General features: G+C 37.4%; 1 protein-coding gene across 5 annotated transcripts in view; it reads left to right on the top strand.

Annotated features, from left to right (window-relative positions):
* Positions 1-27,745, top strand: part of CNKSR2 (connector enhancer of kinase suppressor of Ras 2) — a 220,769-nt gene that overhangs the window by 53,215 nt on the left and 139,809 nt on the right. For all 5 annotated transcript variants that reach the window (XM_055703082.1, XM_055703081.1, XM_055703079.1 and 2 more), the window contains exons 4-5: positions 9,596-9,683; positions 25,241-25,282. In XM_055703082.1, coding sequence (XP_055559057.1) covers positions 9,596-9,683; positions 25,241-25,282 — 130 coding nt within the window. The remainder of the gene's footprint in view (positions 1-9,595; positions 9,684-25,240; positions 25,283-27,745) is intronic.

Here is a 27,745-nt window from a genome sequence, read left to right as displayed (position 1 = left end):
TGATTAGGTTTGTTCTTCCTTCTTTGTGAAGCCCCCAATTAGGATAAAGGCAAGCCAATAACTGCATTTTTTTCAGGAAGTGGGAACATCTGGAGATCAATAAGATTCTGCTTGTTATATTCCTTCTAAGAAGCTATTGCAGCCACTAGGGGGAGATAGAAAGATTTTAAAAATAAAATATTTAAAGTCAGGAACATGGATTTAATTTTATTCTGCACAGATGTTACTATTAAATCTAGGGCCCAGATCTTAGGTTTTCGGTTGGTTTCTAACACCGGTTTCATCTGTGGGTTGTGAGAGAGGAGAGAGCAAAGCATTAGCAGGGATAAAGTGGCTCTTAGGGTTATCTGCCTCATTGTAACAGCCATACGAGGCTGCCCTTACGCAGCGTGTTTTTCAGGTCATATCTGGAAAAAACAGCTAGCAGCAGCTCCAGCTTGCATAGAAATGCAATGATGTGAGTTTTCATGTCAGGAATGGTGATGACTCCATATAACTTGTGCTTCACTTGTCTTTTTATGATGTTTCTGTAAGACACTTACAATCTATAAGGACCTCATTAGGCCAGGCACAGTTATGAAAAGGAGTGTGAGAGTTCTGATTTGTTGAGTAACTTTCATTGTGGCTCTGGCAGTGCCACTGTGCAGGGCTGATCCACTGACTCTCTTTGTTCCAGGTCTCTGCCTGGAGCAGTCCTATTTCCAGATGTGTGTCAGAGACTGAGTAGCTTTTATTGCCAGGCTTTAAAAGTCTTCTTGTTTAGTTTCATTTAGGAACTGAAAAACTTAGTAGAGAATTCTAGCCATTTTCAGAAGAGGTTTGCTGATGATTTTGAAGGAGCATGAAATAGCCGTCCAATAATATCCTGTAAAGAAACTGTCACTAATGGATTATGTCCTTAAAGTTTTTAGAATAATTTTAACTACCTGTTACTTTCTCAGCTCAAAACATCTATCCTCTCTTACAAAAGACTTAAAAAAAAAAATTTCAGCTTAATAATGTTTTATTTTATACTCTTTCCTTAATCTTCAAAATATTCCAAGCCGGTTTGCTAATGAGATTGGTGTTTTCTTGAAATAATATGTCTTCTGTGAAAGTATGGTACACTAACATAGCTGTTAGGCTGATAGAAAACCACACTTTAGGCTATAGCAGCAAACTACTTACCTGCTGTTCAAAGCAACTTGCTTCAAACTGTCTCCAGTGGTACTTCTCAGGAATTAGAGAATAATATTTAAAGTGGTCATCCAGGTGTTCTAGACTTCAGTTAGATCATTGGTGGGTGTTCTTTTCAGACTTTTCAGACATGAATTATCCCTGTAATTCATGAAAGTTGTATTCTATGGAATAGAAATACATGCCACCTTTCAGAATCCTCCTTCTTCTCTGATGTGTCAGGTTCCTGGAAATTCTTCTGCTTTTTACAGGGCTGATACACTCCATCCTGGAGAGGAATTTTTTTAAATGTATAATTAAAGTAGGATTATTGTTGTGAGTTCACTATTGTGGAGCCACAGTACGAATGCATTCCAATTTTCGGACATAAAGCTGTCTCTAACCTCATAAAAGTATTTTTTTTCTGTACAGTAGTATGTCCAGTAGTATCTGCACACTCAATTGAAATTGAAATTTTATCACAGGTAAGGTTTTGTTCTTAGAGCACACATTTACAGTCCACCTGAAAATCACATTGTAGAAGTGTTGCTTTGTGTGTGGATTTGTTGGTGTTCACTGCCTTTCTGAGATTTCTGAATTAAGTAGACATCATATATCCATGGCTTTTTTGATCTAAAAGCACTATGAACACCTGGAGGATTTTGAGAATCAAACTACTTTTTCCATCTTATAAAAAAATTACGTTAGATTTTACCATGTTACTTGATCTTCAGTGACACCAGTGAAAACTTCCTAGTGTTTGTCTAGAGGCACGTATGAACTTAAAAGCAGTATCATAGGGATCCCAGAAAATTCTTCTGAGCTTCAAGTTTAGGGCTTTTAGCAATGCTTATAACTAACTGTCTCTCTGGTTAAGAGAGGCACAGCCAGCTATTGTACCTTACTGTAGTCATATCTCATTCCTTTTCTACTAATTTCCTACTTCCTATTGGTTGTACTACAGAAATTGTGATGAGTCCTGAGTGAAAATTGCTCAGATTCATACAGTACTACTTCTCCCGGAACTTAAAAAATATCTCACAGCCAGAAGGATTTAATTTTGTCAAAAGTTGGCACAACGTTAAGTGCTGAGTTTGTCTCCTAATGAGTCAGAGGCTGCTGCAAAGGAAAGGCAGCCTTGGAAGCAAAAGCATCTTTTACAAATCCTTTCAGTACCCCATTTTCCCCCTTCAGGTCACACTGTACATTATATTTCTTTCATGGGACAGCTAGGTTTAACAGGTAGAGCTCTCTACTATAGTCTTAACTGAGAGGAACTGTAATGCTCTTTGTGGAAGAGGAAGGATCCTGAGGGAACTGGACCAGGTGTGACATTTGGTGGCAGCTGCATGAACATTGTCTATACCCATCTTGTCTCTTTGCTCAGCCAGCACACAGCTTGTTTGCATCCCTTGCTTCTGCTGGTGCCATCTTCCATGTTGCTCTTGGTTTGATATGTTGTTGTCATTCACCTCCACCACACTTCTGTCTTCTTTGCCAACCAGACACCCTGGAAGTCTGTATTTCCTGCTGATGTCACTAAACAAGAAAAATTTCTTAGTTGTGATTCTGGGCTTCCTGCTCCTGCCTACCTGTAGTGCTTGGGGCCGTGTTACCTGAAGCAAGGACTCCTCATACATGTATCTTGTGCAGCATCAGGAAGAATGTTTTGGATCTTAGAAAATAATAACTATCTATATAAACTATAAATGCAAACTTAGAGACTAGGAGTGAGGAAGGGATGGTTGTTCTTAGGGCTTTAATTGATTCTTCATCAAAGGCACAACTAAGATAATGTGGTAGTTTATTTTTCATTTAAAAATTTAAGAAAATAGAATCAATTTCCTATGAGATAACTACTACAACATTTTTTGACTGTTGTTGTGCCACAGATTTTAATGGTCATAAATTAGGATTTGTCAGGGAACACTGGTTTTTTTTAGTGTACTCTTTGACTCAGCCATCTGTGTGGGCAGTGGTGCAATATGTCTTTCACAGTAGCTCTCCTGTATCTCTTGTTTTTCACCCTAGCACTATCCCCCTTTTGGAAATAAAAAACTTAAACTGCTGCTGCAGATTACACTGAAGTCTAAGTAGTAGGAACAAAGAGATCTTGTGGAGATAGATTTTGTATTCAAGACCTGCAGTGCTGTGGCCAGAGAAAAGCTAGCAGGCTGACAAATGTGCACCAGTCTGATTGATTTACCACTGCTGTCTGGATACATGATACATGAACAAAATGGAACAAGGAGATGAACAAAAAGCTCAACTGTAAATAGAAATTGTTGGTCATATAAAAGTTATGGGTCAAATTGCTGACAGTAGTTACAAAATGTAACATTTCAGAGTAAAAGACCTTTCTGGCAAGTCTAGTTCTGCTTTCAGGGCCATTCAGAGTGGTGGAGGGTAATCCTTTGACTTCTAACTCCAGGTGGGCAAGTCGTTCTGCCATGGGCTTAAATGTGCTAATATTCTACAGAGCATTTTTACATACATATATGTATATGTGAAAAGTAAGGTTAAAAATCTGTGCCTAAATTTAAGGTTATTTGAATGCTTCAGTGGTTAAGTCTGGACAGCAGAACAGGACTTCCAAGCCTCGCTGTGGGCTGTATAAACTTCTTTTGATGATGCTCTGTTGTCTGCAGAGGAGTGCAGCCTGCAATGGTGTAAACACTGTTTATGTATGAGCAATTCTAGGTGTTGAGCTTCAGCACACCCTTTAAGCCTGCTTTGTATGAAAACACTGTGGTAGCAGAATATATTCCCCACTCAAAAATGGATCTCCCTCTTTTCACCATGGTGACATACACAATGCATAGGTTTTCTTCCATTGCAGGTAAAAGGTTCAGCTGGATTTCTTTGTCCCATGGCTTTTGGTGAACGAGCCTTGGTGATGTGTGTGGTGTGACTACTTTGTAGCTTTAAGTGAAGAGGAACATTGTTTGCAAGCCCCTAACTTCTTTCTTACAAAGGAAGCGTTATGATTTAGAGTCTCCTTTATAAGAGACTTCATACACTCCTATTAGCCATGCTTGGTTATTGCTTGTCCTAAAAGGGTAAATCTGGTTTGCACACAAGATGGTTGGAGAAAAGAAATAAAAACCCAAACAAAAAGAAACCAAAGAGTAGCCATCCTTTACTCACCACACAAACAATGCTCTTCCTGCCAACTGGTTTTCAGTCTTAAACCTGTGAATCGTGTTTCCCTTATGCATTTCCCTTTATGCTTGTTTGAATGGTATGCCAAACCTGTCAGTAAGTGCTGCCTAAGAATGCTATGGTACTTAACTGCATTGTGCTACTGGAACAGCTGTAAATGTTTAACAGAGCACTCATTTAAAGAGTGATTTTATCCAGTGTGAATTTTACTGCATTCCTCCCTGATTCTACATGAAGCAGTTCCATTAGAAATACAAATAAAATGTTTGTTTCATGAAAGTCTAAACCTTTGAATCTTAGATGGATTTGGTACAAATATATATGCAACAATATTGTACACGCAGATTTTTATTTGAGTTTAATGTGTTACCTCTGAAGACTGAGTTGTATTACTGATTTGGTTACCTCTCGCTTTAAAAGATTGTGAACTATTATTTTAATCAAACTGCTCTGAGGATGTTTTCCCTTGTTAGGATAATAAAATAAGTATGGGACTGGTTTTAAACCCCTCACAATGTCTATTGTTATAAAATAGCTTAGTACAAGTAGTGGTGAAATATGATTAATTTTCATTTTGCGGCCATTCTTTTACTAACAGCAGTCTGTATTTGTCCAAATAGCAGCTTTTACAAGTGAAATAGTTACTTCTGTGTATCATTTTCCCCTAACCAAATGTTATATGAAGAAGACAGATGAGGAGGCTAAAGCATGAGGTCAAAAATGTTGATAGTGTAGAAACAGTGATATGCATCTCCTTCGCAATACACATCTTTTTCTAATTATATGGGAAGGATTTTCCTTTATGTGCAATCAGTAGTTGTGAGTATTAATAGCTGTTGAACTGTATTATTTCTTAATTCTATGAGGGAATTAGATATGCTGTATTGATGTAGCTGATTTTTCAATCAGTCCTTCAGGGTGGCTTAATTGTTGAATGGTAGATAATATTGTTTTTTCATTCTGAAATATGCTGACACTGCTAAAGATTTTAATTAGGTCTCAGTTCATCAAAGTGTATACATACATGCATGTGTGTTACAGCCTGCATTACACATGTATAAAAAAATTCACATTTCAGAGTTGATTTATTATTTATCTCAAACACCCATTTGAAACATCTGAAAAGGAGCAGAGCAGTAGCTCTGTCATTCCTGATGCTAGGGAAACCTTATTTCCTGTAGGTTAGGGTCTTGAAGTTGACTGATTTTAATGAGGGAAAAAAAAAAAAAAAAAAAGCACCAATTGTTTTTTTCCCCTGTGAGTTAGCATTTAGAGGCTCTTCATCTTGCTGGAATCTGGTTCCTAATAAGGTGCAGGCTCACAACATGGGTTTGCACAGTGGAAAAATTATAAGGCTCCCACTTTTCCAGCTGCATGATCACAAAACATGTATGAACTTAATTATCCTGAAACCTATTACCTACCCATTTGTGAAAGTGATTTGAAAATGGCTAATAGCTTCAAATATTGGAAAGGAGAAGGTAGGAGAAAAGGTGAGAACAAGGGCAAAATCACTCAGCATGCATGTGCAGAAGCATTGATGTGACTGCATAAATCTTTTTGCCTTAAGATATCAGGTGTAGGGGAGTAGACAATGGAAAGGGGGAACCAGCAGAGATCTGGAAGAGAAAACGAAGGGAAAGGGCACATGGCCAGGTAGGTGCACTGTGGAGCTGCAAAGGTGTTTTCATGTAGGTGTTGAAAAGGAAGAATCAGTGGGATGTTTTGAAGGAAGAACAAATAAATTACAAGAGAAGCTGAGTAAAAAAGATTTGATGACTAGGGACATGTATATTGGAAAAGGTCATGGAAATGACTGAGAGGTGAGGCAATGGGACACTGAGGTCAATGTCACAGCAGGAAGTGAGGTGACACGTGGCCCCAGTCCAAGGCAGTTGTTACATGTTGAAAATTGCGGTTGTTCTCAGGGACTTTTCTTCACTGGAGCCATAGGAGGTACCTGAGACTTGAAGGTTCAAGGGACTGCAAAAGGTGTGGCTTTGAAAGAAAAGAACAGAAATTGGAAGTTGATAGAAATGTCTCAACCAAGCCATGGAAACAATTTTTGAAAAGTAGAGGGAAGTGGTCTAATAAAAAAGTAACTCTTTTTGCTTGGTGTGTTTCTGGTGCCTTGAGAAGGAAAGTGTTTCAGCAGCCAATTGAAAAGTTATAGTGTATGTGGGCTTTATTTACATTTCTACATATTATTTTGTCTGTTCACAGTCAATAATATTGTGCTGTATTAAAATGACAATCAGCGGAAATATTGTCAATGAAACATTTTTTTGTCAGATTGGTGTTTCACGCTGTCTTTTATGAAATCCAGTCAGTGATCCTACAATGAAGTTTCTGTTGATATTTTGGTTGAAACTGCTGGCATGTTATTACACTTAAGTGTTGCTGAACTTTGACTGTTGAAATTGAGGCTTGGGATGTAATACCAAAATATATTTCCTTTGGTAGTAAATATTTAAAGAGGTCCTTACCATTTCCCCAGTTGCTTATGCAGTAGTGGCTGCATAGTTGTGTGCAGATTGCTTCCAGGGAAGTGGTCTGAACTGGGGAGGAGGAAGAAAGGGAATTGTAGTTTTACTAGTCCAGTTTGTAGGAATACCCTAGAGAGGCAGAAACTGATGTGAGTGAGTTGGTTTATAAGCTAGAGACCTACAGAGGAGGCAGCTCAAGGATCCCTTACATTTTCTGCAGAAGCAAAGTCTGTATAAATGGAGCTGTCTCCTTATTTTTCCAAGTTGTGAAGCACTTTTCAAAATATTACATGTTAGTTATTGATTTTTAGTGGTCTCTTCCCTCCTGCTGGCACCCTTGCTGCCTACTTCACATGTTGTTTTCAGTAAATCTTCATTGTGTAAATTTCAGTGTAACAAAAATGAGTAATGTCTCAGTCCCTTTACTTGTTCTTTAATGTCAACAAAAATTATTTGGGGCATTTCTAACAATCTTCACTAAAAGCATTGATGGTAAAAATGTCATTATTTTCCTTATGAACCATGAAACCAAACTAAATTGTGAAAGTATGAGGGAAGATGATGCAGTATTAGATGCCAAAGATTACCATGCGATTTTGTTTAGAGAAATGCTGGAGGTTTTCAAATGTCAAATAGATTCCAGTTGTGTAATTTGAGGATCAAATTGTATTAAGGCTCATACTTAAAGTAAAATAACACCATTTGCTGGCTTGATTCCATTAATCTTCAATAAAAGTGAGTTCATAACTGAACGTGACCTTTTTAAATCAAGGTTTCAGGTAGATTTCAGAACCTCAATAGTTACAATTTTGAAAGGAAAAATACCAGTATTTTTGTACATCTTGGCTAATGTAGTTTTTTAAACACAATTATGGTTCATAACCAAGCAGTTCAGTTTCCTTTTAACTTTTAATATGCTCATATCTCCTGAACTTCAGTAATAATCTGTGTGTGTGTCTGTAGGTAGGCCTGCTGTAGTTTGCATGTACAGTACAGTTGCCATATGCTGCCTAAAACTTGGACTTTGAGTTGTGATTATACGTCTGTGTCAAATAGCTTTGGTAAGGCACCTTTTGAAACTCACACACATGCTGTCTATTAAGTCCTCACTCTTTTGTTGCCTTTAATGTTTCTTAAACTCTGCCCAGCTTCCGATTTCTGTACTTTTATTTTAGAAAGAATGTACTGCTTTTCTCCCTAGAAAATACAGGCAGAAAGTACATGTTGTTGTATGAAGTATTACATGAAGTTAAAGCTACAAGACTTGAGTATGCACCTCAAAGTTCATTCTATCTTATGAACCATCAGGGCTGGATTTGGGAGCCCTGGAGAAAAAAAGAGGGCATTAGAAGAAGCAGGCAGAGATAGGGAACTTCACATGAGTTCATTAATGGACAGTTCCAAATCTGCCTGCACTAAAAATTCATGAATTCTGCATATGGAAAAGAAATTTAGAAACCTATTAAGAACCTGTAGAACTATATTTGTAGTTATCATTTGAGCATGCTTATAGCAGAGTTCTTTGTTCTGGAAATTTGTCTCTACGCTTAAATGAGGAAGGCATAATACCAACCGATGCTGTAAAATTCTTAAAAGTATATACCAGTATGTATGCTCTGAGAAGTGATGAAAGAAGACAGTTGGAGAAGGGACTAGTCACCCAGTGTAATTTAAAGGAAACCACACTAAAAGTATTGTTTAAGACTTTGGCAATCACATGATTTATTGTTAGTTTATTCAGACATTACAATCCTTGTGGTTCTTTGCCACCCTTTTTTGTTTTAAATGTTTGAAGCAGGTATATTAGGGAGAAATGCCATCTTTGTGATGCTGATAATGCCCATAAAAACCTCATTTGCAGCACTGATGAAGTCAAAATCTTGACTCCTCTTGTCAGGATATCAGGCAGGATATCAGTCCTGCCTAGTTTTTGGCTACTTACTGAATATAGAAAATAGGCCAAGTTGAGTTTATAGTTTAACACAGACTTGTAGTACAGAAATGAGATGACTTCCAGCCTCACTAATGAACTCCATTCTAGCAGTACCTCTAGAAAGCATCAAGCTTCTAGGTAGGCAAGCATTGTAAGCATTCTAACATGAAGTTTTAAGGTATAGGATATGTGTAGGTGACATCTCTAAATGCTCAATTAAACTTTTCATTTCATGAAGCACTTCTGATTGTAGCACAATCAGCGTGGGGGGATGTTAGGTTGCGCCTCCAGTTTAGCCTTTGCAGCTGTTTCTGAGTGTTGATGCATCTCTAGCTCGAAATGCTCTTCTCCCCTCTGGATAAGATTTTACTTCTTCTGAGTCTCTCCATTACTTTTACCAGATATTAGATCACGTCCCAGGAATCCTGGTGAATCAGCCAAATGATTTTCTGATCTGATTCACATCTGGACACCATTCATACCACAGGTGAAAGCAGTGCCTCTGGCTTTGTGAGGGTGTTCCCAAAAAAACACAGAAAGCAAGGCGGGCTTTTTCTGGGGGAGTAAAGGCAGTCCAGAAGTAATCCGGAAGGCTGTGAGAAATAATGCTTTTATAAATGGAATTTGTTAAAAAGGAACGTAAAAACTACAAAAACCAAAGAGAGATGAACATTTTTGATGGCTGTATATCCCATATTTTACAATTTTAGTAGTACATTTTGGGTATTCTGTGTGATTTTAATAATTCTAGAAACAATGTGTATGAAGCGCATTGTGCACCAGCGAAGCAAGTGGATATATGCTAGTATTCAACATATATCTTTTTCTTCTTTTTTTTTTTTTTTTTTTTTTTTTTTAGATCACCTTTTGCTGCTGTCACAGATTACTCGGTAACAAGAAATAATGTCATACAGCTCTGTCTGGAACTAACAACAATAGTACAACAGGTATGAGACCATCTGTTTAGCAGTTTATTCTTTCCTAAATTGTAAATGGCCATTACCTTCTTCACACAATTCTCTGTCTATATCATTGTCTAACAAAAATAAGGGAATACTGGTACTTAGTAAATGCTTTATTAAAATTCTGCTTCCTGGTTTTTTAATACTAGCTTGGATTGTGCTGTATATATACCTCTGCTTATCTCAGTAGTGACATTCATCTTGGGTTTTCTAGGCTAATACCTTTACTATAAATTTGCAAAATCTACTTGATAATTTGCATATTTAATTTCCTTTTCTTTAATTTTTAATTAAATGTCTGGTTCAAAAGGTCTGTATGTACTGGACTTCACCTGCTTTTTTATACAATTTATAATGTTTAGGCACCTGTTAAGATGACACATGTCCCCATGAGGCTAGAATAGTTTTGATATGTTTTTGTACATACTACCTTCATGAAATCCAGAAGTAGTTACTGAGAAGCACTTGCTTAGTGGGCTCCATTTGGGAGTGCAATCTGGAGAACCTTCCCTACCCTTTTGTTGCTTCTCTGTGTGTGGTTTAGGTCAGTCCCTATCTTTGCCTGTTGTTCTGCTGAAACTGAAAAGTCTTTTTTGCTACAAGTTCAAACTAAAGTTGATACCAAATTCTGTAGAAATAACCTAGGAAGTTAAAATAGTTCTATGCAGTTGAGCATCATCATTTACCCTGGTGCATGATTTCTGAGACCAATCTGCTACTGGTGGCTGTGAAGGGCCTTGGTACCATCCTATTCCATCAGTTGACTATGTGGTGCAGCAGTGTGCCCATCATGCAGAGGGAAATGGGAGCAGAGAGGGCTGCCTCTCCTGGTGGTCCAGCAACAGCAGAGGGAAGGGACCAGTGCTGCCAAGTAAAGTTGGAGGGACTGTTTGCATTTGAGCAAGTAGAGTGAAGAGAAAGGGAGAGTGGGCTAGGTAGGAGCACTGAGGAGACTTTTCCTGGTTTTCAGAAACATCACTTCAAAATGAGGAAAAGCTAAACTTCTGCTATGGCTTCTTGGCATGACTTTGTATGACGATATTCTCCCTTTTATAAAAGAAATGAATTTTTTTCTGACCCTTTCATAAATGTGTGCAACACTGACAGTTAGTTGGGTTTGCCTCCCACTTGAGTTGGAGAAGACCGGTATTGTTAATCGTGCGTGTTCAAGCTTGGGAAATGAAAGTTTCCCACTTTTCTGTATTATTGTTATTATTATTATTATTATTAATTTCCCCTCAATTATAAGTGGGGTTTTGATGTGGAAATGGAGCATGGGTTGTTCCCTCCCCAAAGGCCACACAGTGACAGTGCCTGTTTGTTTCCCAGGCCTGAGGGCCCTGCCAGCCCTGTCCTTCAGCCACCCTGCGCTCCCCAATGTGCTTCTCACTATCACCCTGCCTCAAACTGGGATGGAGGTGCCAGCGGTGGTGGCTGTGAAAGAAGAGCCCAGGCCTTCATTTTCTTGTCTGCCTTTTGCGCGATGCATGGTTTTTATCTGTTGCCCTGTAGCTGCTTGTGCCCTTGTTGAGCTGTAAGGAGTCAGTACTCTGGGAAAAGGAGTCATGGTGGGCACCTCTTCGCCTTGGCCAAACTGCTCGTTTTCCACAGAAGTAGCTGTGGAAAGCATCACCATCCAGTTTTTCAGTTGAGGGGAAGAGCCATCCAATCCCTTTTCATGTGTCCACTATTAGTGAGAAAGTGGGTAAAATACCAACTGCCACAGTATTTCCCAGGAATTAGCTCAGTATCAGTTCATTTCCTTACAAATTCATCCCTTTCCATGATACTACTAATTAGCTATGATGTAGGTAAATATTTCTCTATGTGTATTTTTCAGTCTGAATGAGAGCAAATGTTACTATTTAATACCTGTGGAGAACAGCATTTTTATCTTTGCCAAAACTGACATGATTCCTCAATCAGGAAGCAGTTCAGTACATGAATTCATACTTTGAAGTCAAAAGGAGCATTTATGTGCCTAAATTGAAGCATGCTTTGAAATTGGATTGCACTGTAGTCAGAAGAATGATGAAAAATTCCCTTAGTAGTCCCAGACACATGTGGCTTTATCTCTACTTAAAACAAATACATTCCAAAATAGAATTTCAAAATGTCTTCACTGAGCTTTTCTTTTACATGATCACTGAACACACTGAAAAACTTCATTGTGCTTTCATAAGGCTTTAAACAGAATGTTGTATCATGTTATCAGGTGTTTTTTCTCCCTCAGAAGCTTTTTTCTTTTGTATGCAAAGTATGTTTCAGTACTTCACTAACTTACGATAATTTATATTTAATTAGAAAATGTTTTTTTCTTTGTGAAAGACCCACAGAACTCAATGTTACAATTTTTTTTGTAACAGAGCTAACAACAGTTTTTTATAAAGCTTAATGGTTTATTAAAAGAATATACAGTCTGTATGTTTTTTTATACCTTTGACTTTTTTAAAGGCATTCATACAATTTAAAAATAGAACTCCAGTATTCACCACAGCAACTGAGCACCAGCATGATTGAAACAATTTTTTTGGTGTTGTTTAAACTACAGCCAACACTCAGATTTTATTAACCAAAAATTATTTTTTAGTCAAGGTAGAGGAAAAAAAGCTAAAATTAAGCTTTATGGCTTAATGGCTTGCTTGAATTATTTTGCGTGTTTTGAGGCTAACTGTAATGTCAGTGTTTCTTCATTGAATTAAGTGTTTTTGGGTCCCCCCATCCCCCATCCCGTTATCAGTGCTAAATGGATAAAGAAGAAAAAAATGACAGAATTATGGCATGCTCTTAGAAGTATGAAGCCTAAGATAAGAAAATCTACTGAGTGTCTGTGCTTTAACCCTTAAATAATTAAAAAAGTTAGAGTTATAGTACCTACTTAGAGACAGACTTCGGAATAAAATGTGGAATGGCACACATTTTGTTTTAACCATTTTCTGTGTATTGCCCAAGACCCAAGTAACAGGCCAACATGCAGTGGACATTTGCCAGCGGAAGCTGGTCCCTCAGAGCACTGCAAGTTATTATTGTAACCTGCTTTGTATTCACACTAATCATCTGCTTCTATGCAGCTGTTTTATTTTGGCTTAGGGATTCTTTTTCTCCCCCTTAGTACTGTAGGATATTGTTTCATAGGCACTTCCTGCAGGTTTTCACTCTTAAAGCCATCCTTCTTGCTGATGGCTTATTTAATTCAGGGCTTGCATTCTTGTTTCATTTTTGTAATCAACTCTTCCCTTGCAGCAGAACACTGGAGTTAAAAAAAGAATTTAAAAACATCAGTGAGACTATAATGATTTTTGCTACCATTACCTTGCACTCCATGCCTTTCTCTCCTACACCTATCTGCCTCCCCATCAGAACTGGAGGCTGACCATTACCTGTTTTCTGCTTTACACAGCAATAAGTAAAAAGGACCTGTTCATTCGTGATGGTACAAGATGGATTTTGAAGGGATATGGGCATACAGGTGGAGGGGTTTGCGTGTCAAATTGTTTTGGGTTGTGCTTTTTTCCCTTTTGGTGCATTCATTGATGTAAATTTGAATCAGCAGAATTGTTCCAGTCACAAATGCCTATAAGGAAGAACATGAGTGACTCCTTGTCATTATGGCATTCATCAAAGTCTTGTGATTGACTTAGCTGGGGTGTTCAGCTTCAGAGTGTGCCAGGAACTGGTCCTTTTAAGTGTGCTTGTTCTGTTTTAGAAAGGTAGCAGTAGCTACAATAATAACTGTAAGGAACAGAGGATTTATTGCTTTCTTAGGCAGTCTGTAGGTGGCTTTTACTATCATTCTCAATGCTGTTATTCTTCAGGAATCCACTAAGGTTTCACTAAAGAAGCTTTCTTCTTTAGAATTAAAACCCTGGAAATCTTGGGAATATCTGAAAAGTCTAATTTTATATCGAATTTGTAAGTTACCAGACATTTGAAGAAGACTTTACTGCCGAATGCCGTAGTTAGTAGTGAACATTAGTAGCACTTGTCATTATTTTTACTTTCTTTAATCAGCTTTCACAATGATTTGCTGTGTTTATTTGGTTTTAAAACCACTGATGTTTATCTCACAGCTTTAATGTCTTGTGGGATTTACTTAGCAAGATGCTTCAGCAGAAGCATAGCTGTAGGCCTTGTAAATACTCCTTTATAAAAGCTTCACTGCAATTACTTCTCTGCCTAAACACCTTTCTGAAGTGAGACTATGCAGTAGAAGCAGTTCTGTGCAACAGGGATGGAGATCAAGAACAGTCATGGATCGGGTGACACGGATCGGGCTTGCACTGTTGTCACAGAGCATACTTCTCATGTCATCTGTCTCACAGCAACATTTGGAGGTAAACTCAGTTTTTGTGTGACATTGGGTGAGAACCTGAGTGATGCAATTTGGGAGGTGGTGGCCAGGATGGAAGATAGCTAAGAAGGACCAATACAGCCATCCACAAGTACTCTGTCTGGACATATAGGCACATGGGATTTTGAGCTAAAAGCCCTAATATAGTGCACATATAGAAGTGCCCTGTGCCTCAGCTGAATGTTTTTGAGTTAATTCTCCATTTAAAGGTGTTTGAAATTAGAAAAAGTAAGTGTCCATAAACATCATGCCTTGATAGACTCACTTCACATGCTAGTGGGGTGATCTTTGTTGGGCTTCTAGCCATTGGTGTCTTTCAGATATTTCTTGAGTAATGCACTATTTTTGTGCGATGTGTTTTTTATAATCAAAAGGCTGTAACTTGCATGACAATGTTACAAAACAAATGTTTCCAATATTAAGTCTCACTGAGAAACTAAGTGTAAGCTTGTTTTCTAGTTTAAAGGATAAAAAGGGAGTTTACTTTCTTAGCCCCCTGCCCCAACTCAGAATTGAAATACAATAATATAAAATGGCTGTGTTTATTTGGTAAGGCCAGTATCAAATACATGAATAGAGAATAATAATTAAATCCTTAGTACTATTGTTACTAAGTATCTCTCATATAATCTTTTATTTCAGAATTCCTCACTGTTTATTTTAAGTACCAATTATTAAGGACTTTAAGGACTCGCTAAATATACGTTAAATTTTTTGAATTTTAGCTCATACCAAGTAGCTAATTACCTCAGGTATCTTTAGCTAATAAACTGGCTTTAACAGTTTAGTGGCATGAATGTTTGATCAGTTTCTCATTAAAACTGCTTTGTGCTTCTGGATTGTTGGTATTTTCAAAGCAACATGTGTTTGATGGAAACAGTTATGTATTAAATTTTAAAGTTTCTAATTTAAATTGTCAATATTATTCCTTCCACCACAATTTTATTATCAAATGCTTGCAGAAAAATCTTTGCTAGCCTGCTGTGGTAATAAACCCTTTCCTCTCCCCCTTTTTTTATGAAAATACTTCATGGTGAGGAGGCCATGTTCTTGGAATTTAATATATCTATATGCATAATACACTGTTTATACAAAATGCCCCATTTCTGATAAGTGTGCAAGTAGGAGGGTTAAGTGTGCAAGTGGGTACAGATATGGTGAAAAGTTAAAAACAGAATTAAGAAGACCCCCTTGAAAACAGTACCCAGGCAATATCTGCCTATTGTACATGGAATCCAAATAGTATTCATCTGGGAATGTTATAACTCATTGCAAGTAACGCTGATAGAAATTTAGACTTGCCTTGTATCCTTCAGGTGCTTCTCTTATGCAAGATTTTCTGTTGCGTAAGGTTCAAACAATTTCTCAGCAGCAGTGGTGTTTCAGGATATGTATTAACCTGTGCAATTGTTTTCTTCACATTTAGAAATCATTGTATAATGTATAAGGTAAAACAGAATTTAAAGAATTGTTGGAAATATGAAACTGTTTTTTGTTTACAAGAAGCTCTTTCAGACTAGTTTCAATTTATGCTCTTTAACAATGTTTTTCTCTTTTCATAGTAGAGTAACTTATTTCTCTATAGCACACTTTTATGGAAAATTTCAGTTGTGATTTAATGTAATGTAAAAGTACTTGAGGTGCTCAACATTGATGCCTTTTTGTGATTCTGGTAGTTTATTTCTGCTATTTTATTACACTTTTTTGTTTCCCTTGAATGCCTTACTTGTAGGTATATTGTTTTGTCTTTTGATTTAAGTTCCGAAGTCCTTTTTGAAATAGGATTGGACTCAGAGCAGCTCAAAGGTTAAAATATCAAAAATAGTCTATAGGGTTATGAACCACTACTAGAAATAATTTGATGCCTCATTAGTTGTCTTTGAGATACATGCTGTAAAGAGTTTATTTTTTTTCCCCAAAACTTGTGTAGTCTATAATGTGATATTTTCAAAGTAGCTGATGAAGCAACAGCATGCTTAAATAAAAACCCACCCTGTAAAGCCTTGTGAATTTGTTAGCTCTGGGTTTTTTTCCATTCTTAAAGAAAGTTGTTTCTTTACCTTGTGGGTGGAAGAAGAAAGAAAACATCCCCAAAACCCCAAAAAGATTGCTGAGTATGTAAGAAGCTTAGTGACTAAAAAGTAAAAATGGGTTGGTATTGGCTTGTTTGTTTTGTTTTGTTTTGTTTTCTTCCAGGTTAATGTTTTGCAGCCTCTGAACATGGGGAAAAATGAAACACATAGCTGAATAATTTGTAAAATAGAGTAGTCTTTTTGATGGGCCATATGCTGGTAAACAAATGCACCTGCTAAATTTTTCCAAGAAAAGGAGCCTGGGTGGGTCAAGGTGACAGTGAATGAGTCAGGGACTGTTGGGTTAATTCATGCACTCATGGAAGCACTTGCATAAAGTAGCAGAAAGTTGATGGAAACTGAGATGAAGTGTAGACGGGGAAAAATGTGTTTCAGTATCTCCTATGTTTACTTTAAAGAAAACCTTTTTTTCTTAGACTGATTGTTGTGAGCACTGTGTCAGTGCACTGCACGTGAAGTGGCATCACAGTTTCCATTTGAATAGAGGCAAACAGGATATGCCATGCTTCCTGTGTAATTCTTATAAATGCTAAATTTAATCATTAATGAAGATGGATTAAAATTATGTTGGTCATATCAGTAGAAGTGAAGACTGAGACTCTGCATTTCTTTTACTTTGGAAACTGATTTCCCTTTCCAGAGACAGTATGATTTCTGCAGCTGGCTACAGTGAAGCAACGTTTCACTTCAGTATAGTGAATTACAGAAACTATATTTTCCTAAGTAGCTTGTAGAAGCCTTAAGCATGAAAAAGTGTAGGGTCAGTCTTTATTTCAGGAAAATAATGTGAGGTATGTGTGTCTTTGTTTGCTTAAAGCCATTAAAAATACATAAAGAATTTCAGATGATCCAATATGAAACATTCAAGTCATAGCTGAGCCTGAAATGCCACCTATCTAAATATCATTACTTTTTCTCACGTGCAATTAATTTTTTCTCTGTTGGCAGAATAACCACCTAGGCTCTATATGAAACATATTGTGCTGCAACTGTGCTTTATAAACCAGAATTCTTTTTCATGGCAGTACTAGAGAAAAAGCAGAAGTGAAAAAATAAGAGGTTACTTACCTCTAAATGGTCTTGCAAGTGACATTGAAAGCTTAAGATCTGCACAACACATTGTGCTACAAACTCTATTTTGCATGTCAGCAATAAAAGATTTAGTTCTGAATGCATGACGCTTATTTTTCTGCATTAGAAGTGTGGAAAGAAAGGGTATTTTGACTTTGTTTTTTCACTTGTGGATGGAACATTTTTGCCTCATTTTCAGCCTCTCATTTGTTGGTAGTTTCAGTGGATTTAAAATTTACCTGCTGCATAGAGAAATCACCCTAAGATCTGAAATTCAATTTAGATCATGTAAGTGCTTAGATTCTAGCAGGATATATGAGTAAGTATCAGTGTGATATTAGTCAATGCTAAAATACTTGCTATGGTTTCTGACCTGGTGGTATACCAGCTCATTTTAGAAATGGCACAGTAGGAAGAAGTGTTACTGTCTATATGGATATTAAGAACTAATATGTGACCAGGTCCCAAAGGAAAGCATGATGTCATTTACAGAAAGGAGAGTAAAAATAATTGGAAATGAAGAATTCCTCCAGAAACAGGGAAGAAAAGAGCTTAGTATACACATTGCATCTCTCTTAATCCAGCAAGCAGTTTTTCCCAGTAGTTGTTTGATCTGTGGGTGATTTATGTAAGTTGTGTTAAATTTTTACATGAAGTATTCTGTTACTATGGTGATAGGTGCCACTCCACACAGATTGTTTAAATAAAATTAAGGCAATTCTTTGTACTCAGTAAGCTGGGTAATTACTGCTAGTTTGTACACAAGGGTTATGACCTTGGAGAACTGCAGGTTCATTAAATATTCAGGGAAAGGCTCTAGAAGCATTTGTGTAGATTGCATAGGTAATGTCCTTTTATGTAGTATTTGTTTTTAATAGCTTGTATTATATTTTTCACAACAGAGATTTTTTTTTTTCCCCTCTTCCCTTAGTATCTTAAATGGTGTGTGCTCACCATTCTGGTTTCTCCTATCTGTCAGTTCTCACACGTTTCTGATGAGAGAGGACAGAGTGGGTTGCTGCAGATACAGATGGGCCCTGGCTTTAACGCAGAATGGCCAGGGAGTAATAATAGAGTGAGGATGCCATAGACCCAGTGGCAAGAAACCACAAAGATTAAATAATGGTAGCATAAATGGGAAAGAAAGCAAATATTTCTGAACAGCAGTGGGAAGAAAATTGACAGGATTTGTGTGGGAAGCGAAGAGGAGTTGAAAATGGCACCCTGGTTGTGAGCTTGTGGGACATAAGGTGGTGGAATTGTTGACAGAGATAGGGAAAGAAGAGAGGAGTAGGGAGGGCTTAGGAAGAAACGTGATTTCAGCTTTTCAGCATACTGTGTTAGGGCTGGTGGCAAATATCCAGAAGGAGATTCTGAACTGCGAATGTGAACAGAAGGGATGAGAGCTCTGTGACTCATCTGCACAGAGATGATAATTAAAGCAGCATGGTTTTAGGAGGCTGCTGAGCAGTAGGGAAGGGATTGCAGAAAAGGGGAGAGTTGAGGACAGAGATCACTGGGACTGTGGCAGTCAGAAGGAGGAGGGATAGCCATGACAGAAGACTTTTGGAGCAGCTCAGTGGGAAGAAAGTCAGGGAAAGCATGTATTTTGTGATGTCCACTTAGAAATAATGTATTAGTTTTTAACGAAGACTGTAATTTTTAAAATTCATTTTGTATGGCAGCAGCCAAAGGTTACCTGTGCAGGCACTGTGCTGTTACATAGTTTAAAAGGAGCTTGCTATTGCATTTTAGGTAATGAGACAGGAAAAAGCTATTTCCTTTCCCCTCTCTCTATTCCAAACATTTGTAATTGTCAGTGTCCCCAAGGCCCACACCTTTTGTGTCCAAAGTCCTGCTAGACCTCTTAAAATCTATGATGTGGCAAAGCATCTCAGGGAATCTCTGCCTGTGTCATGCTCTTAATTTTGCATAATAATCTTTGCCTGTTGCCAGTGGAGAATGTTAGCTTGTCAACTTCTGTATCTTTGTGGGTATTTAAGAGTTTTTTGTTTCTTGTTTATGTGAAGGAGGGTTGGAGAGGAGGGGCTTAAACAGAACTGTATATCTGGCAATTTGTATTGTGTTATTCCAGTAATTATCCAGGCATACCTGTAAATCACAGTCTGAGCAAAGTTCCCCAATGTGCCTCAGTTTTCTAGTTGTCATGCTCTACAGAACACAGTATTTTGCTATAGCCTATATTATATCAATCAGGTTTATTGTTTCTAAGTTATTACTGCTTAATCCTACCATCAGTTGTATTAGATATATTTTCCATACATTTTATAAGTAGAAAAAAGCTAAATTAACCTAACCTATCTTACACCTCTTTGGAAAGTATGTACCATTGTCTTGGTCTGAGAAAAGCAATGAAGGGTAGTAATAAATGAAGGTACTATGAAAGCTAGGAAACTTTTGCCTTCTTTATGTATTGGCAAAGCTTTAGGCTTTGTCATTTTTGTTGAGAACTTTTCTAAGAATCTTCAGTGACGACTCCAGCAAACCTCAGTCTTGTGGCTTTCTTGCCATAGCTGAATTGGGCAGAATTCAAACCAAACGAGCCTTTCTAGAGCCAATGGCATAAATTCCCTAGAGCTAGTGACACTTGAAGAGGATCAGAACGGGCTCCTTGAAGCCAGAGCAGCTTAGTTTTGATGGTGCAGTGTGGAGGCCAGGGGGACTGGAAGTTATGATCTAAGCATTCTCAAGTTAATTATTTTTTATTGTTGCTAAGTAGCAAGACCGACAGACTGTCCATTTGACATATACTGGTATTAAAGGATTCAGTTACAGTTTTAATCAATTTGAGAAGCAAAGGGATTTAAAGGATGGCTTGGCTTAATTCCAACCAATGGCTACATTGCCTAAGAGAGATTTTATGCCAGAGGTTTGGCAAAGTATGAGAGTCTGAACCCTCTTTTAGCAATCATGTAATTCATTATTTTTGTTACAAATAGAGAACTGGAGTTACATACTTTATTACATTTTCTGTAACTTCAAAATAATGGTGACAGCAATTCTATCAGACATCTGTTTTTGAGCAGTACATAAAATCTAGCTGTTGCCCTCTTAAAACTAGGCATGGAAGATGTGTGGGATTGCTCATGAAAGATGCACTTCCCAGGCAATTTCACCACCGCTTTTAACATGGTGTTCCTAACCTGGCCTACATTTTCTCAGCAAAACACTAGTTAAACCATTGCAATATACACAAACACACACATGTAAATTGCCTTCATGTAAATTCATTTGGACTGTAGAGGAAAACAAATGAAAAAGACAGTGAAGAAGATCCACTAGAAGCAGCTTGAAAGCTGCCTGGAGAACAAATGCTCTCATGGCAAACTCTTGTTCTTTGCAAGTTTCTCCAGTTGACTCCACATCTGCAGCACCATACAGCCTGCTTTTGAGCAAAACTGCTATTATACAAATTCACGAAGGACATATTTGAGCTAATATGTTATACGAGAATCCGGAGATCTGGTTTTTGTTCTTGACAGTCGTGTAATCTGCTTCTGTATCAGTTCTGCTTAGGAAATTTCCTTGCCTTAGAGGAAGAAATAAATTAGGATGACTAAATATACATGAGGAAGTAAGGGATTCTGCTGAACAAGAAAATACAGTGAAAGAAGTCCACGCCATCTCTTGAGCCCTCTGATCTAAGGATTACTAAAAATACTGAAATGGTTGGTGATTTGTTGCTGCAAGAATTAATAAACAAATTTCTACAATTATCTCTTTTTGTATCCCTTGACTATTAGTACATATATATTTTATTTTTTGAGCTATCATAACTTTGTACTGAAGTTAAGTCATGGAGTTGACAGTAACTTATGAGTGCCAAGAAGAGTGCAGTGCAGTGGCTGCCTAGAATATGTTGCAAATCTGTGAATAATAATATAGTAGTAGTAACAACGGTTTCAAGATTATAGCCTGCAAGTACGCTGAGAGGAGAAGTGTTTGACAGGTAATTGCAATAGGTAATTTGACAGGTTGCCAACTTAGACTTGTAAACCAGATACGCAAAAATAGAAGTATTTTCTGCTGAATATTATCCCATATTTATGGTGGTGGAGAACTGCATGAACATTTCTTCCATGTGGGCTATGTGAGCAGTAGGATGAGTTTGGAGGTCTTCCAGATCTCAGTACTTCACAATTTGAGTTGAGATTTAAGCAACTGAGGTTCAAAGAAAAGGACTAAAGAGTAAGAAAAGTTCTGGTGTAATTAGCTGACCACATTCCCCACTTCTGTGATATACTAAGACAAATGTTTAAAAAGAAGGCAACAATAGTGAGGGGGGAAGAAAATAAAATGGAAAAACAAAGCATCGTAGACATTGCTTTTGAAAAATAAAGTCCACAAATATTTGTATTCTATATATGTTGCCTCATGTGTGAATTGTTGTAACGATGTCTGGGGCAGGGTAGGGTGAGATGTGTACATTTTGCAACATTGTCACCAGCCAGTGCTGTCTAATTCATTGGATTTAATTTAAATTTATTTAGTAATTACGACTTACGACATCGTGATAGGATCTTCACCAATAAAACTTGTAATCTTTGTAGAAATAATGCAGAATTGGGGTTATGAAGGTCAGAAGTTCCAGAAGAAATGTAAGTGATGCCTTTCAGTTGCAGAGTAGCATAGGTCTTGCTAGTCTTAAAACTAGATTTTAAAATTATACTGGGATTGCAAGCGCAGAAGAACCCTATCCCTGATTGTTGTGGTTTGTTCTTGTTGTTCTTACCTTCGTCCCTTACTGCATTTTTTCCCTTTTTCTTCCTTTTTTGGACCTCATGTTTCCCTTTTTATAGGATCTTAGCCTAGTTCCAGCTGCCTCTACAAAGGTCACTTTTGTCATTTTTCATGCATGAGGCAGAGCTGGAAAGAGTGACCATGAAAATCTGATATTAGTAATTAAGTTGTTCCACCTTATTCCCCTCCTATTTCTCTTTCTTTGTGGATGGTACTTTCCCATTTTCCTCTCTGGAACCTGCCAATGGCCAGTATTTGACTACATCTTCAGGAACTATCAAGTAACACAGAACTGCTTTTGTTGCTTTATTAGCAATCTCTGTTCTTAATCTTTTAGAAAATAATGCACATTTAGAAGACCACCTTATTTTGTTTCAGCTGTTTTGGTTGATCATTTAGATGAAGACCATATAGTTTTGTTTATAGTAAGTCAGTGGATATATGTGTGAAGCTCAGAGAATAAGCAGGTAGAAAAAATATCTCTTCCTTGCTATATCTGTGTATTTTAGTTCAGGGATAATGACAGTATTGTTTCTCCAAGTGAATAGCAAATTATTAGCTTGTGTAGGAGTAAAGCTTGGTTGCAGATTTTTTTCTGTGATCCTGCTTTTCTAAAGTAGAAAAAAGTTGATGTTAAACTTGCATATGATCTGTTTATTACTTAATTGCAATGTTTTGATGCTGTGGTTAAACAGATATTTAAGAAGATCTTTCAGGAATAAGATATGGGCTTGTAGCCTAGGTATGGGAGGAAGAGATGTTCTCCAGCTGTGGGTGGTGTGCTATTAGGCATACAAATTTATTTCTAATTGCATAGTTAGCGACTCCTTTTATAGTTCTCAAGTGCTTTAGGCTCTTTTAGTTGAAATGAAATGGGTATGAAAAAGCAATGATTGTAAATGGTAAAGGCCCCCAGTAATAAGCATTCAGTTTATCGGTCTACCTAAAGGATGTTTGAGGAGTGTGGGCACAGCTATCCTCAGCACTTGCTTAAAGACAAAGCACAAAGCAATGGAGTGACTTACAAGGTCTAAGGGGAAATACACTGTTCACTATGAAAGTGACATGTAGACATGTAGGTTTTGCTTTTGGGATCATTCAGAAGCAGTCTCAGCCCTCATTCTCTAGGGGTGGCCGCAGGAAGTTAAAATGAGCTTGCTGTGATGCAGGGATCAGCTTGGTGACCTTTCCTAGGTTTATTTGAATCCTAGACTTCAGGGCTACTCTGGGCTATGCCTATGGATCTTTGCATTCCTGCACGCTTCCCTGAGTTCATGCTTGAATTATGTTTACTTGGCTGTTATTCATGTATGGAAAAAGTGTATTTGGGAATTGTTTTTTTACTTAAGCATTGTGTTTACTCTCATTCAGTTCTTATGTCTTTTATGGGTTATTGAACTGTTAATTTTTCTCTTGCCTGAATATGAAGATGTAGCATCAACGATCAGCTGTCTGCTGTGTGATGAACTCATTTAGCAATTCCTCTTCCCAGCCCATGGATTGATAGGGAATTGTGTGTTGAGGAGAGAATTTTAAGAGGGAGGCCACCTGCCTCTATACATAGACTGGATGCCTGAGAAGTTTTCCACTTGCTTTACTGTCTTTTGTAGCTTCAGAAATTATTCTTTTATATATATACACTCTTGGCTTGTCAGGAATGAGCATACTTCTTTAGCTTTCATCATGATTTTGTGAAAGAGTTTAATTTCAAGGATGTAACAGTGTTTCTCTGTTATTCACTGGTTTCTTGGTTGTAATGAACCTCTACAGCATCTAAGAACCCAGAATCCTTCCTCCCTTAGTAGTGAGACTTCTCAAAACAGTATCCTTTTTAAACTGAATGTTTAAACTTATAGTAAAGTCTTCCTATTACCAATTAAATAATTATGTCTGCTTAAAAGCACTTTTTTTTCCCTTCAATATGAACATTACAATCACTTCCTGCTATTTTTGCAAAATGATTCATAAGAAACCATGTAGAACATAGATGTATCCAGATTGAAAATGTTACATGCCTTCCCACATAAAGCAATGAAATGTGTGTTTTGCTACTGAGATTGCAAATACTTCATTGATGTCTGCATATAATTAAGCATGTTAGATTTGCTTTCCAGCTATACTTACTGGCAAATGTTTCCTGAATGCCAACAGCTGTTATTAGGAAAATACATGATCAACCTGCTGCTTCTGCATAGGTTGCTTTATATAAAGCTTAAGAACACATTGGCTTTTCTTGCCTGAGTAACACTAGAAGCCTTTCATGGATTAGAAGTTAGGTTTTTTTAAATGGTTGCATATAATAAAGTTGGTTTTCTAACAGGATAAACTGATTTAAAAATCAGACTTAAAACATGAAACTTGGTCACATTTTTCATGTGGGTTATTAGGTGGGCTATAAAGTCCATTCTAAACAGAGCTTACGCTAACTCCCATGAAGCTACAGCGTCTGATGAACTTAGAAAAGTGGTTATTTCGCCAGTGTTAGTTGTGTTTCATGTGCTTTATGCCTTACTAATCCCATGCCACTATATCCGCTGAGATTTTGACCTGTCAGAAAAACTTTCACAGCTCTCAGCCTCCCATCTGTTAGCCTTGCTTGTGGAAATCGCCTCACAGGCTTCATAAGGTGACAACAATGTGTGTGCAGTCCCCCACAGACTGTATGTAATAAGATGGTCCAACTCAAGTTTCTTGTGCGTTTTGTATTCTGTGTTTGTCTTCCCTCCCATTGCATGGAGTGTTATAAACAACTAGTGGTTCCTTTTTCTCTTCTTTTGCCTGCCAGGGTTTTCCTTCTCTTCTGTGGCAGGGTGTACAAACATGCCAGTTCAGCTCAGCTCAGCAGGAATTGTGCCCCCCAGTTATCTTTCATAGTTACTTCAGACTACTGCTGGCACCTCTGTCTTTCAGTGTTACCACTAAAAGCGGGTAATTTTTGTCAGTGGTCTGGGACTGTTGGTTGAAGCCACTTGTCTGGTGTACATGTGACTAGCTGGTATGTGCCAAAAGGGTGTAAAGTTGAGGAAGATCATTATCTGTTTCAGGAAAAGAAGCAACAAGAAGTAGTAAATAGATTCAAACCTTTACCAGTATTTCCTTTCTGTGGTGACTTCACACTTCGGTTACATGAATCTTTCCGTTCCTTTTGAAATCTTTTGTTTCACCCTGAAGACTTTTCAATTCAGTTTAATTCCTTTTAAGGATAAATCTAGAAAGGGCGAATGATTAGATCAATTTAACCTGCCTTTTCTGCTTTACTTTTTCAGGATTGCACTGTATATGAAACAGAGAATAAAATTCTTCATGTGGTGAGTAGTGTTTGGATATCTGTTAATTAATTAATCTGTTAATTAATCTGTTAATCTGTAGTCTATAGACTACATAGAATTATAGTGCTGCATGTTTTCTGCTTTTTCTGTGCAGTGCCAGTGTGATAATGAGCTAGTCTCGGTGTGACTGAGTGAACGTATGGAACTACTTGTGAATAGGTAATGACATTACAAAAGCTGAACTTGACACGTGAGGAGCCAGGAACTTTGCAAAGGCTTGCGTTTGTCTGGCTCAGGCCCATCTGTTATTTGTAAATCATGGTCAGAAGAATGATTTTGAAAAATGGCTTTTTTTGAGAGAGAGAGAGAGAGCTGGTTGCTAGGCTTCTGTAAAATCATATATATTTAAGTCAGTGATACAGCTTCATTTATACAGCTTCATTCCTCATAGCAGTATGGAACTAGTCTAGTGATAGGAAAATTAATGCAATTCTTTTTAATTCTCAGCATAAATACAATGGTCCATTCTCAGGATCTGTAGTGCTATTGATAATAAATAAAGCAGGTGAAAGTCATCAGGTCATCAGAACACAGGATGAGTTTGAAAGGCTGATACAACTACTGTGTTGGAGAGTCAACAGCTTGAATAAACTTTGTCTGAAAACTGCACCTAGGTTTTAGATATTAAATTGCATTTCATGTTGTGGCTTACTTCGTTAAGTATTAAGTTGACCCATAGCTTGTTTCTGAAAGTTAGATATGAAGATGCTATTCCTAAGAGTGAGTAATAAACTGGTTTAATTTATTCACTGTATTTTACATTTAGGCAGGTTTTGATATCTTAAGATTCTTATTACTGGAGCTTAAGCAAGAAAATACTCCATTTCTTTATTTCAAAATGTGAGCTTCCCAGTAAATTTTGCTATACGTTGTTTTGTTTATTTGGGTTTTTTTCCTTTTCCCAGCACTCCTATATTGAGTGCTTGGCAAGCTGAATTTCATAAGCTTTTGATGCTTTGGTTTCACAGTGATGTGGAATAAAATATGTCCTTGTATTTTTAAGTTTCACTAGTATTTTTCCCCTGTGGGACACAAAGAATTAACAATTTTAGTGAGGCTGACATCATCATCTTTGCTAGGCTGATCTCTGCAAGTATTTAAGTAATGAAGTTTTTAATTGCATAATCTTGGCAAAAGTTGAAGTGCTGCAAGTTTGAAATGATTATACATAGCCTGGTTTTCACTACATTCTTGTTTTCTGCTGTAAGAGCCAAGAGTTCCAACATCTACTGTATACAGTATATGTCTTTTAGGAAAAGGATTGTAAAGGTAGCTGGCAGTGTTTAGAAATCATGAAGCACCAGTTAATATAGTCTTCAACAGAAAATTTTGAGGAAACTGGGAGGGATTCATTTAAGATACGTGAGTGCACACATTTGAGACAGGTTTCTAAAAGTTACGTTATCTTACATCATTCAGACTTACATAGGCTTATTTCTTTAATCCACAGTAACTTCATTGTGGTGACAGGTGGACATGTGCATTACTGTGGAGACCTTAATTAGCTTCTACAATTAGTGCTCAAATTTGCAAGGAAACATGAACAGAGCGCTGAATGTTTTACTGAAGCCTAGGATTAAACTTGATTCATTTCTGACCATGTTGCATTTCAGCCGATGGATGGGATTGCATGGGGCAAAAGCTGACCAAAAGCAGTCAAGAAAAGAGGTAAATCTGTGACTGAATGATTAAAAGGTGGGATTTGCAATCACATTTTGAATTTGAAGGGGAGTATTTTACACGTGCAGCTAAAAAATTTGATGACAGAATTGAAACTGAAGCAGTCACAATTCCCTCTAACCCCTCTCCTTGGAAGACAGAAAAAGACGTTGTGGCTTTAGCCCATCTGACAATTTGGGGAGGAGCACTCTTAACAGATAGATTAAAAAAAGAGGGGAAAAGCCTACTGATGTCAAAATCTTGAGAGAGTGCATGGTATTTTCATGCCAGTGTCAGAGAAGAGAGGAGGTTAGATACCTTATGAGATAACAATATCTCAGTGCATGATTACAAACTAGATTAAAGATGTTCTAGAGGGGAATTAAGAATTTAAGTCTCCTGTTATAGACTGTGCATCCAGTAAATTCAGAGGTGAATGTTAAAAAGAAGGCTCTCCGATGTAAAAAGAATAGTAGTAAGTGTTGGTAAAGGCACAGAAAGAATCTTGAATGAGAAGTGCTGGGAGAACTAGGAAAAACTGGGGAGGACATGTACACATATATTATGTATAGAGAAATTAAAACCTCTCTTCTTAAATTCAAAGTTCAAGCTATTGCAAGTCTGCTTTCTGAGTACATTTCTCATCTGCAAACCATGCAAATTCCTGGAGGTAACAGAAGTGGTGTCTGGCCAATATCTCATCCTGCTGCCTTCGAACGATCAGAAACCAACATAAAGCTGTTTGCTGGGATGACTTAGAAAGAAAATTGAATTCAAAACTCT

Source organism: Falco cherrug, chromosome 2 (assembly GCF_023634085.1).
Source record: "Falco cherrug isolate bFalChe1 chromosome 2, bFalChe1.pri, whole genome shotgun sequence".
Lineage (NCBI taxonomy): Eukaryota > Metazoa > Chordata > Aves > Falconiformes > Falconidae > Falco > Falco cherrug.
This window is presented reverse-complemented; position numbering and strand designations above follow the sequence as displayed.